The following is a 13440-nucleotide window of genomic DNA, read 5'->3' as shown; positions in this document are numbered from 1 at the left end:
ATAGAACACAGCCAAGAAGTAATGAGAAACAATATCCAAGTACTAAAGAGAAACACTATTGTGACCTCATCATAATAAGTCACAGCCAAGGATGAAAAAGAAACACTATTGGGACATCAACATTGTACAATACAAAGGTCTAAAGACAAACAATCTTGTGATATCATCACAATGAAATACTGCATGAGAATAAAGACCAGCGCTATTATGATATCATCACAAAACAACATGGCCATGGAGTAAATATATGCACGGTTTTAAAATCCTCACATTAGAACACAGCCAAAGATGGAAGACAACCATTATTGTGACAATAGAACTCTTGCCAATAAAATACATCGAAGAACGAAAGACAAATGCTATTGTAATACCATCACAATATAACACAGCCAAGGACTAAAGAGAAACACTATTATGACATCCTCAAAATTGTGCAGAGCCAAGGTTTAAAGGCAAACATAATTTTGATATCACAATAGAACCCTGGCTAAAAATTATTCCCAACACTGTTATGACATTATCACAATAGAACATAGCTAAGGAGTAAATACAAACACTATTGAGACATTATACAATAGAACTCTGTCTAAAAATAAGGAACAGCACTATTAGCATCACCATAATAGAGCACAGCAAAGGTGTAAAAACAAACACTCCAGAGGGGAGAAGGAGTTGGCACTGCTGCAAGGAGAACTGTTCATTCACATCAACAGATTGTAATAACAAGGGTTCTATATCCATTTATTTGGTGGTGCTCAGCAAGAAAATGTAGATAATCAGTTTGAAACAGCAGAAGGGGAAATTGAAAAAGCGGCACTCATCCAAATGGTATAAAAATCTTCTTTATTGTGGCTTTCAAGGGAGGACAATGCAGAGAGCTATGAGGAAAAACAAAATATTGTGACATCAAAATAGAATTCTGTCAGCATTATTCTGACTTCATCACAATAGAGCACATCCAAGGAGTACAAAAAACAAAACGTTGTGACATCATCAATAGAACACCGCTAAGGACGAAACACAAATAATGTAACATCATCATAATTGAACATAGTCAAGGGTTACAGACAAATACTATTGGAACATGATCACAATAGTGTTGTATTTACTACTTGGCTATATTTTATTGTTATGATGTCCCAATAGTGGTTTCATTCTTCGGCAGAGCTTAATTAGGATGATGTCACAATAGTGTATGTCTTCGGTCCTTGGCTGTGTTTTGTGTTTGGCTGTGATGTCCCAATAGTGTTATGCTTTTTTCTTAGGTAGCGTTTAATTGTAATGATGTCAAAGTAATGTAAAGCTTTTAGTTTTTGGTTGTGTTCTGTTGTGATGCTGTCACAATAGTTTTTGTTTTTAGTCTTGTTGTTTTAAGGCTACATTCACACGAGCGTATCAGATTCACGCGCGTGAATCTGGTCCGTGTGTGTTGCGTTATGCACCAGTGTGTTTTGTGAGTGGCATTCATTATTCACGCACTCGCAAAGCACATCTTTTTTTTTTTTCTAAATTTCAATCAAATTGATGTGCATCCGTGCGCGGTTTTCACGCTCCCGTTGACTTTAACGGGCGCGTAGGTGCGTGAAAACGCACCAATATATGACATGCAGTGAGTTTCACGCAGCGGACTCTCGTTGCGTGAAAACTCACACCTGTGAAAAGCCCCATTGAAATCAATGTGTCCATGTGCTGTACGTGATTTCCATGCGCAGCACACGGACGTTATTCACGTTCGTGTGAATGGGCCCTAAGAGAAAGACTATTGTGACATCACAACCAATATTAACACCTTGCCAGCAAAGCCATTTTTCGTTTTTTAATTTCTGTTTTTTTCTCCCTGTCATTTAAAAGCCATAACTTCTTTTATTTTTCTGTCGACAGCCGTATGAGGGCTTGTGTTTTTTTTGTTTTTTTTTGCGAGACATGTAGTTTTAATGGCCATTTTATCTAACCTATAATTACTGGGAAACTAAAAAAAAATCGTGGGGTGGTGCAATGGGGAAAAAAACTGCAATTCCTCCATTGTTTTCTCTGTTTCATTTTTACGATGTTCACCATGCGGTAAAAATGAGATTTTAACATCAGTGGATCAATACGATGACTGCGATACCAAATCTATATCGTTTTTATTTATGATCTACTTTTACAAAGGAAAAATTTTGTTTTTTGTTGCCATAATCTTTGAGCCATAACTTTTTGTTATTTTTCGGTCAAGGGAGCAGGCCTGTTTTTTTTGTGGGGCAAGCTATAATTTTTATTGATACCATTGGATACATTCGACTCTTTTGATAACTTTATAGTCCTGCCTAGAAAAACGTTAAAAGTCGTTTTATTCGTATAGTATTAAAAATAGGGCACTAAATGCCAAAAGTACTGAGTGTACGCGTAGGCACACAGATCCACGGTCCCTGATAAAATGTCAGGAAACAGGTGATATTGAAAACCCTTCAATCGATATGACACAAGACAGGGGTAGCAATAGTACTCCTCAACCACTTGCCATAGCGATGCAAAAGTAAACAAGCCTCCTTGAAATGTCCTGTATGCACATAGAAACAAACATGCCACACTCTGGACATGCACAGGGGACCTAAGCAAATGTAGATGTGGTCTGGTTACCACAGTAAAGCAACGTCCCAACGCGTTTCTGCAGCCCTGTAACTACATGGCAGCGTCCTCAGGGGTTAAATTCACTTATTATTAATGAACTGCCGAACAGCACATTTTCTGCTGTTTGTTTTGTATTCTCCGGCGTGCACTGAGACACCGATAACTGGTCCAACTTTATTAACATTTTTCGATATTTGTATTTTTTTTATTGAAGGTAAGCAAAAAAAATTAATTTATTTTTCTTATAGTATTCACACTGGCGATATCCATTATGTTTATTTTTTCATTACTATTGCCCTTATGGGACTTGAACAAGCGATTGCTGGTACAATACATTGCATTACTTATGTATTGAGGTGTATTGTAATTTTTCCTGGGTCCTATTAATAGATGCCATACCTAGAGGCCATCTATTAGGCCCCAATTCTGCCATGACAACCATTGGCACTCTGCGATCACGCTGCATTGGTGCTGATGGCATGATGAAGGGGGGAGCTCTTTCTAATAGCTTAGATGACCACAGCATCTAAGTAGTCAAACGGCTGAGATTGTAGTTGTCTCCAATCCTGCCCCTTACAGTGAGGGGTCAGCTGTAACAAACATCCGACGCCCGCTCGATACCTTCCTGGCCATGATGTACAGTTACAGCAAATGTCGGGAAGGGGCTGACACATGTTAAACGCAAAGTGTCTTTTTTTTCCCATCACTTTGTATGTGGAGCAGAAATGTCTCATTATGTTATTGGTTAAAGCTGAAAATTAACCCAGGCACCTTGTTAAACCATATCAATTACATGTCTACACTTCTTCCTCTCTACCTCTCCAGCCTTTCTTTTTATTCTTATTTGTAAGTGCCATTACTCTTCAATTCAATGTTCTTCCCATAATATGGAAGACCTGAGCATATTGTATATGAATTAAAGAACAGATGGCTGTACCTATTTGAAAAGAAACTCCCCGTCCAAGAACCATTGGACTTGTTTAGGGACTACACGCATGTTCCTTGACCAATTCTATTCCTCTCTGAAACTGATTATTTGCTGTACTTTTAAGAATCTTGGGTATAGAGAATACACGGAGTGTTGCCGTTATTGTCCGTCATTTTGATGTTTGTGAATGAAACTTCTGGTTCTGGCTCTGAATGTGCCTGGAGTTGTCCAGAGAGTGGACTGTGGAGCAAGGCAAAGGGGGTTGACAAGTAACCATGACAACAGAGCACAGATGTGTGTTGTTGAGGGAGAGAAGGAGTTCAGGTTGATAGTGGAAAATAGTTCAGAAGAAGTAATTACACGCTGCATTTTCACTGCGCTAGGAAGGGGGGCTCGGGGCTACTCGGAATGCTACCGGGGTGTAGATAAAAGGAACAGACTCTAGCCAGAAAGATTTACTAGGGTTGCAATAATATGAATGTGCACGGACAGTAATTTTTGTGGCTTTTACTGTATTCACTCATTTTTACATTGTTGTTTGTAGTATTGATTTTTAGTTTCCTGTTTCTTTAAGGGGATATTTCTCTTTATATCACACAAATAACATGAATTATTTGATGTGTTTGATCTGACGTAGAATAGAAGCTAGGAAGGTCTGGTTAAATATTACAGAAACCCTGTGACATTGGGGTTAACCGAGTATATTGTTCATAAGTTCAATATCTCCGCAGTGGCTCCCCCTCGCCTCTCACCCACATCCGTGTCACTGAAATTGCAGCTGTGTCCCCCTCCTCCCCCCTTATTTCTGACATTTTAGTAGTTCATACATAAAAATAATCATTGCTACATGTGAAAGATTGTTTTCATACTGAGCTCCATTGCTTGTATATTACTATGACAGAGCTCTCCTCACAAGGGCGTGGTTTTCATGGTGCACTTTGTACGATTGACAAACGTTTTCGGGACACAAGTTGCAGTGAACTATGGCAGAATATGGTACACGCTACACTGTAAATAAATAATGGTGTACCGCCTAAGGGTTAGTTCACACACAGCTGTTTTTGCACTGATTTTGACGCGGAAACTGCGTTGGAATCAGCGCAAAAAAAGTCCGAAACCGCCCCCCAATAGTTTCCATGGTAGGCAGAGGCGTTTTTTCTGGGCCGCTATTGGCCACTAGCGGGAAGCAAAGCGGCATGTCCTTTCCTGTTGCGGTTAATGTCTCTGGCCTCCCATTGAAATCAATGAGAGGCAAAAAAAAACAAAAGACTCTGAGCGTTTTTCATGGCGTTTTTGCATCCGCTTCAATGGGCGCAGGAGAAAAATGTGGGGAAGAAAGGGCAGGCTGTTCAAAATCTGAAGATGAGAGGAATCCTCCAGCTCACCAATGATGCGTCTTTAGTCCAGACTGCTCTCGGATCCTCGTGACGGCACACGGCAGCAATTGCAGAGGATAGGAAAAAGCTATGATCCAGCGCTGATAGTTTTAAAAGGAAACAATGTTCCAAATTTTATTCCCAAAAAGTTTAAAATTCCATAGTAAACAGGGTGGTTGCCATGGTAGTTGTGCCTACGCGTTTTGGACAACGCTCGTGTCCTTACTCATATGCCAGGAGTAAGGACACGAGCATTGTCCGAAACGCGTAGGCACAACTAGTATTGCAACCACCCTGTTTACTATGGAATTTTAAACTTTTTGGGGTTTTTTGGAATACAATTTGGAACATTGTTGTTTCCTTTTAAAACAATCGGCTCTGGATCAAAATTTTGTTCTTATTCTCTGCAGTTCAAAATCTGCCTCAAAATTCCTGAAGAAATTCTGAGGCAGATTTTTGTCTGCCTGCAAAAATCTCTGCGTGAACGGAGAAACCCAAAAATAGTGTCAACAAATAGTGATTTTTTTTTTCGTTCACTCTTGGTGCAGTATTTCGGCTTTTCATTCAAGGCTATAGCAAGCTTGAAAAAAAACCAACATCCTGTGATTTGATAAGTGAAGATCCACTTTGTTTAGGTTGAGTTTACATACTTCAACTTTTTTTTTACAGAATTAGACATGGACCACTAGGGCAGGGCTTTGAACACTTTTTTTTTTTTTGTGTGAAACAATGTATTCTGTTGTTTAATGCAACTTTTGGATTGTTTTTTATTAAAAAATGTTTTTACTTTTTGAGAAGCTGTATCTTGCACTGAAACCCGAATCGGTTAGGTCAGCGGGACTGACGGCTTTGGTGACACGGGTCCAGACACGCAGAATATACCTGTTATTGATCACCTCTTAGACCTTAGAATTGATCAATAACAGGTGGTTTCTGCATGTCGACACTAAGGACCTGCTGTCGCCAAAGCCGTCAGTCCCGCTGACCTGACGGATTCGGGTTTCAGCACAAGATACAGCTTCTATGTTCAACGGTTTAGATAGCCTTATGGAAAAGATAGCCTTATGGAAAATATATCCCCTCTATAGTGAAATGTTGGTCATTACAGGTCTTTCACTTCGTAATTCACTTTGCTTTCGCTGTTTCTTGTTTTTCAACCAGAGCAGCAGTTGCTTTTGTACTAATATTTAGTCGTTTGTTGTTTTTCTAGTCAAGCTCTGATTCCGTCCTCGACCCACAGCAGCTGCAGGCATTCAATGAACTCTGCCGTCTTTACAAAGGAACCTCACGGGTACAGTAACTAGTCCCTTGTCTGTTGGCTCCGCTTGAGAGCTTCTCTGCATGTTCACACGTGTCATGACTGGAAGTGAAATACACAAAATTCCCTTATCTGTTTTGTAAAGCCTGTATAAAAACCCGTTTTCCATATTTCCAGTACATTTCTGTTTATTAGCTGTTAAGAGTGCTAGTTGATTGAGACCGTACAGATGTAGCAGAGCTGAAATGGTCTCTGAGCTGCTTCTTTTGTGCTTGGGTATAACTTACTGATATAAACTAAAAAAAAATCTTAATACATTTAGTTGCATTTCTATGTGAAATTACAGATGCTGTAGCACATTGTTGAATGGCAACAACAGTTGTCATATGACAAAGCCAGTTCGGCAACATCTGTGTATAAAGAGAAAAAAAATATTTTATTTTTTTGTTCAGATTAGTTTTAAAGGTATGTTTAGGATAATTCTAAATTAACTGTATTGAAACAAGCAATCTGTGTTTATTTGTACTACGTTTTCTGCACTGATGCGGTCCCCAAGATTTAATACCACATGCTACACACACCACAAGCTGCATGCACCATGGTATTTGTTTACAGCTTTGTCACAGTCGTTCAGATCCCTACACTTGTCTATTTTTCCTTCTTCCAACACATCAACCTCAAGAACTGACTGTTAACTAATATATCCCACCCCTTGACAGGCGCCATTGTCACGAGATAATCAATGTTATTCACTTCACCTGTCAGTGGTTTTAATTTTATTCCTGATCGGTGTATACATATGCATGATGTTTGTGCCTACATAATTGTAGATAGTTGTGAAAATTGTGCCATTTTAGCTAGATGATGGTTTTAATCTATATATTCATATAAGCTCATGTTTTACATTATTACTGGCCCATCTGAATACGAACTAGGACATAGCCGCCTGCACCTCCTTCTATGATCTTTTAAGGCCGTTTTACACCAGCCAATTATTGGGCAACGAGCGTTCATATGAAAGGTCGTAACCGATCATTGCCCTGTGTAAACAGGGCAACAATCAGCCAATGAAAACAGGGAATTGCTGTTCTAGGATATTAGTGCTTAATAAGCACTATATAGCAAGTTGACATATAGTGGATAGCCAGGACTACATTGAGAATGTTTGCACCGGAGCTCCATAATATTGTATAGGAGCGCAGTACAACTTTTGTGGAGCTTCACTACACACTTTTTTTTTTTCTACCATCCTGTACTGGATATTACATCTCCTATATTTTATCTCCTTGGTGGGCAACTGAGTAAATGTCTCTTTTATTGCTGTTGTTTTCTTATCTGTTTTGCAGCTGGCTCTACTGACTGAGTTGTGCCACTCTCAAAGCCCAGATAAATCTTCAACCCATAACCCTTATGGAGGGGTTTCTTCAAGCAGCGTTTTTCAGAATGAGAATTTCAAGTTACATCTGGCACCCCCACCCATAGTTGATGATTAGTCCTGAAACTCTTCTACCTGTTAAACTCCTGCCAATGGCCGTCCATGTCGCCTCCAGTTATCTCTCAGCTCTACAAGAAACGTGTCCGGCAAGCACTGGAAAACTGAACTATGAAGAAGCCGTGTGTGCTGTATATTTATAACAAACACTAATACACTTTCAACTTTCTCATAAACATATTGCCTGTGTTTAAGCGTGTATATCTTAGCACAATATAGTAACTCCTAGTCTATTTATTGTAAAGGGGTAGTTTGAAAGCACACCAAGGAGGGGGCTTGTTCTATTTTGTTCATATATTCCACTTAGTCTGTCCAGAGTGAATTTTTTTACCATTGGGTAAATGCATAGAAGAAGGTATTTAGCCAACAACAATCTATATGGGTACGATTGAGGCCCAGACTTTCTGTGTACGTCTCTGGCAGAACACAACTACCTAACAAAAAAAAAGTTACATGCCAGAAGATTCAGGTAATTGATGTTCTATGCTTTGCCCACCTGCTCAATTAACTAGACTATTCTAACATCCAGTATTCGAGAGGAAGGGGGAAAGGTTTCAGTTTGTTGCTGAGAGCTCATCAATAATCATGATAAGTTCTTGATGACTCACAATCTGGCAACCCTTTCCCCTATTCTGATGCTTGGCGCTGTGATCGGCTGCCCTGTGGTAAGTTGGGGTAGAATATAAAATTCTACAGTAAAAGGGGTTTGTGATGAACAACTTTATCTTAATAGGGAATTCAGGGCCATCATCCGAGAAAGGTCCAGTCCTCTAAGACTAAATTATTCCTGCTGGGTTCAAGCTCTAAACAACAACGTAAGAAAAGATTTCTGGCTTAGGTTGTATTTTCCACGGAATCTCACGACCATGCGCTAGAATCCGATAAAGAACAAGATGATTTTGAGGGGTCTTATTCTAATGTGTTTGACATTGATAATCGTAAATATTACATAGCTTCTGAGGACATTGATATTCTTGCTAATTGTATTAGAAGCACTATGGACTTTGAAGAGGTAAAGCAGACACGGTCTGTACAGAGCGAGATTCTTGCCGGTCTTAGATCTCGTAGGAGAATGGTGCTCTCCATAAATGAAAACCATATAAAGCTTGTGCAGGAAGAGAGGGAAGAGCCTGAAAAAAAGGTTGTGTTCCAAGAGAATTTAAAAACATATTGCCCTTTAATTCTGAGGGCACTGAGATCTGGGACTAGGTCCCAAAGATAAATAGGTGGCAACGGTGGTTAAAAAGAAAATTTTTCACCTTTTGAAGACACCTCCCAGCCTAAAGAACCTATGGACAAGAAGGCGTATAGTTTGTTGTGAAAATTTTGGGAAACCGCAACAATGATGTTTAAAATGTTTTTGCCACTTCAGTAGCCCTTCCCTTGTACATTTGGAATGCTGAGCCAGAGATTCACCTTAGAAGGAAGACGTCCAGAGATCAAATTTTTTTTTATTCCCCTGCTTAGTATGGCTACAGGGCTTCTAGCGGACGTCTCCGCAGAAGCCGTTAGATTTGTGGCTCGAGACTCTGTGTTGTTCAATTCCGCCCGTAGAGCTAGGTTGTTTTATCCCATTCAAAGGGGAATATGTCTTTAGACCTGAACTAGACAAAATGTTAGTGAAGGCGGCAGATAAAAAGATAGTGTTTTTAGAGGAGAAACCTGTAAAAAAAAGCCGCCACTATAGAAATAGATCCTGTGGAGATGACATTAATTAGAAAATAGCATAGAATCCTTGGGTCCTTCAGTTGATAAATTCAGAATACAAAGTGGAATTTTATGCCCACCCTCCTCAAAGATCTGTAATGACAGATCAGCCCTCAAATTACTTAGAAGAAGTGGCAAATAGCGTTAGAGTATCTTCTATGTTTAGGTGTGGTATAAAAATTCCAGTTTTCCAAGAGAAAATAGGCCAGGACTATTATTTCAGACTTTCCTGGTTAAAAAAAATCAAATGGAACATTCCATACTATCATAAACCTCTGATTCCTTATCAAATTCTTAGTGGAAACAATAAAAAATACAACTCTCTTAATAAAAAAACAAAAAAAAAACACGTGTACTCTAGACTTAAGAGATGCCTCTTATCACATACCTGTTCTTCTGTAATATCAAAAATATCTCAGGTTCACTATTCTATCAGCCTCAGGAAAAATTCTACATTGCCAATTCCATGCTCTTCCATTTGGCATATCTTCAGCTCCAATGTTTTTTTTTCAAAGGTTTGTGATAGAGATGGTTCCTTAGTTAAAGCACACTTAACCTTTTAGGCGACTTTTCAGAATAATCTGTTGTGAGTACATGAGGAATAACACTAGTTCTGGCCATTATATGACTTGTATATGGCATTTTTCAGCAGTTTTCCCCTCTGCAGGCGCTTTCTCTAATTCTCAGCTTTCCCTTAAATAGTGGGTGGAGCCTAACTGCTATCATGTCTGCCATACATTGCACACACAGAGAAGAGAACATCCTTCATACCAATCTCTTTGCATCACACCCTCAGAAACCGCAGCAACATGAAGGACATAATACTGCAGTTCTGAGCAGTGCAGATGTGAATCCAGCACTCGGGTATGATAAAAATACTTACTAGAAGCTGCAACAGCGTCTGTGTGTCTCTGCCTGCCTCTCACTCTGCTTCTGCTCCCTCCTTTCTATCCCCTCTTCATAGACTTATTGACCGCAATGTACCTGATCGTTCAGTGAGCTGATAGTCCATCTACTCTCTCAAGACAGATTTAGCAGTTAATTCAGAGTGAGTGAACAGTTTAGAAGGAAGAGGAGCCTGATAAGTGGAGGATGAGGTATTTTTCTGTAATAAGATATATTACAAAGTTTCTTATATTCGTTTGTACTATTAACTTATGCAAAGTTTGTTGAAAGGTTTGTGACAATTTAAGACAGTTGGGAGTCATTACTGTCCCCTATTTTTGGACAAAACTCTAGCAGATCTGGAAATAAACTGATCAAGAACCAAAGATCCAGCCTAAGCTTAGGAGAAGAGAATACATTTTCAAAAATCAGACCTCTTTTCTCTACTACAGAAAAATGTTCCAAGGTATCCTCAAAGGCTATTCCTCCCTTCTAAGAAAAGAGAAGCTCTAATAGAAAAAATTCTACTCAAAAGAAAAAAAAACCTCCTGCACGATTCCGGTAGCAGTAAGAATACTAGGAAGTGTAACAGCTTGTATGGTGTCAGTTTCTCTCAAGACGGATTCAGAAGTCCTCACAAGTTGGGATAAAAAAAAACAAAGCTCCTTTTTAGGAGTAGGCACCTGTTCATATCAGCGTTGGGCTTCCGTTCATCGGTTCCGTTTGAATAGTGTCCCTGATGTCCCATGGTTTAATGTCTATTGATGTACTGACTTGCTTAACAGTGCCAAGTATTGGTGCCTAGTTGGTCTTTAGTGGAGTGAATGCCAAGTCATTGTTGCCATCAATCCCTTGTGTCCAATGGGTTGTTTCCTTGCTTTTATTCCCAACTTCCTTGTTAGGGTATAAATAATAGCCGATTAGTGGATTCTTATTAACCTATACACTGAATGTTGAAAAGTTCGATGCCACTAAACAATTGAACAGGAAACTTACCGAATAACACATAACAAGCTTGATGATTGCGCTTTATATAGAAGAACATTACAACTTTGCTGGCCATTCTCTCGGGCTCCAGTAAGTCATACAGTATCCTTCCATAGGGATGCAGTAGCTAATGCAGTACCCTTCTCTAGAATTCCAGAGGTACACTGTTGTGCAAAAGTATTAGGTATCCCAGAATATATAGGTGTGTGTATATGTAAAATATATATGTGTGTGTGTGTATATGTATGTATGTGTATGTGTATATATATATATATATATATATATATATTTATTTATTTATGTGTATGTTTATTTTTTGTCTTCTGCTTCAATAGAAAAATAAACTGCAGATTTCCAAAGGTTTATGTTCCAAAATAATGTTGGATTTTTGTATGTTGTAATGAGGGAAAATGTGACAATTTTGAAGAGATACTGGCTAGAGTGAGCATCGGAAAAATACTTGAGATTGTCTTTCTGCATCAGGTGTGCCAGATGTATTGTCCAATGTCTTTTGAAGAAGCACAAAAAAGCTGTCATGGTTGAGGAGCAGAAACGGAGTGCAGCAGATAAAAGCTACATCAAAGGGAAAAAAATGCTAAACTTCTATTGCGTCCGAATTCAAAGAACCCACTGGGACCTAATTTCACCTCTGCTGCTTGACGACGTCTTGTCAGCAATGGTCCACATGGTAAAGTTACTGCTAAAATGTTATTATTTCTTTGAAATGGAAAGAAAGCCAACAAACTCACTATGAACCATGGACTGAACAATGCAGCAAGTATCAACATTTTAAATTTTAGGCTGTCCAAAGAAGAGCTGCAGAACCCTATATGGAGGGGTGTCTACAGCCAGTGAGGCATATTGGCAGCTCCCTGCAGGTAATGATTTACCCTAAATATTCAGTGCCTAATGTGTCTTCATGGTTATATGCTGGGTGTAGTCTGATCCTGCAGTAATTTGCTTCTCCCTTCCATCTGCACCTCTTCAACTGTCTGTAGGTTTGCAAGAAGCAAAGGTCAGATAGAAAAGTCTGTACCCATGGAGATACATTTGCCTTCATAGGAGCTGTATACACAAAATGGTTATATATTTTAATAAAACTTTTTTATTTTTATTTTTTAAATGCATCAGGGAAATAAAAGATTGACTGCATGGATGGACTTATCCTTTAAAGGCTTTCATTTCAATATACCCAATGTACACTTAAAGGGGTTGTCCACTTTTTTTGTTTTCTATTCATTTATTTATAGAATAGGAGATCATACAGATTTCTAATATACATGTATTTAAAATTCTGCTCACTTATACCAGAGCAAAAAGATAAATAAATGGCATGGTCTACATATTAGTCCATCTAGCTTCATCTACAGGGGGCACTATCTACAGGGGGGTCAGGAAAAGTTTCCAATCGGTGCAAGCCATGTCGCATCGTAGCCAATCCAACTCCAAAGTAGAAACAAGAAAACGGAGACCGCAGCACACGTTGTTTCAAAGTATGAAAAAGTGTCAACAACTTTTATTTCACCATAACAGTCTGTTATGTTAAAATAAAAGTTGACACTTTTTGATACCTTGAAACAACGTGTGCTGCGGTCTCTCTATTTTCTTGGCAATATCTACAAAGAGCAGAGCATGGCAATATCTACTGAGGGCAGTGTGGAGCACCATCTACAAGGAGCATTGAGTGTGGCACTATTTACGCTGGTTTTCACACTGCCAGTAGTGGTTAGCATATATCGCCTAGCCCTATGGATAGCCCACGTGAGACATCACCTCCCTGTAAACAATTGGATAACAAGAGAGAGATACTGGCCACCATAGTCGTTGTCACCCAAACTAGTGAAGACATTTTGCTTGTTTATTTGTATTCAGAAATTCTGTAAAGAAAGCCATGCCCACTAGCCACACCCACCAAAGACGCCACACCCCAAGTGTCCCTGGAAAAAATGTTCAAAGGTTGGCAGCTATGGTCACGTGACCCACATCATGTGACCCCTGGCATTCGGGTAGCACTAACCAGGAATATAATAAGCAGGGCCGCCATCAGGAATTTCAGGGCCCCCTACAGCTAAATTTTCTGGGCCCCCTACCGTGGCACCGCCTGTTAACGGTACTCCGTCCAGCACTATATCATGGTACCCAGGGCCGCCATCAGGGGGGGTATTATGGGTACTGATGTGAGAGGCCCGGCCAAACC

The 13440-nt window shown here is 39.4% G+C and overlaps 1 protein-coding gene across 2 annotated transcripts in view; it reads left to right on the top strand.

Moving 5' to 3' along the window:
* VPS8 (VPS8 subunit of CORVET complex) overlaps positions 1-7844 on the top strand; it is a 163298-nt gene extending 155454 nt beyond the window's left edge. For both annotated transcript variants that reach the window (XM_075829729.1, XM_075829728.1), the window contains 2 exons: positions 6125-6205; positions 7519-7844. In XM_075829729.1, coding sequence (XP_075685844.1) covers positions 6125-6205; positions 7519-7665 — 228 coding nt within the window. In that variant the 3' untranslated portion in view covers positions 7666-7844. The remainder of the gene's footprint in view (positions 1-6124; positions 6206-7518) is intronic.
* The last annotated feature ends 5596 nt before the right edge of the window (positions 7845-13440 follow it).

Source organism: Rhinoderma darwinii, chromosome 6 (genome assembly GCF_050947455.1).
Source record: "Rhinoderma darwinii isolate aRhiDar2 chromosome 6, aRhiDar2.hap1, whole genome shotgun sequence".
NCBI classification, from domain to species: domain Eukaryota; kingdom Metazoa; phylum Chordata; class Amphibia; order Anura; family Rhinodermatidae; genus Rhinoderma; species Rhinoderma darwinii.
This window is presented reverse-complemented; position numbering and strand designations above follow the sequence as displayed.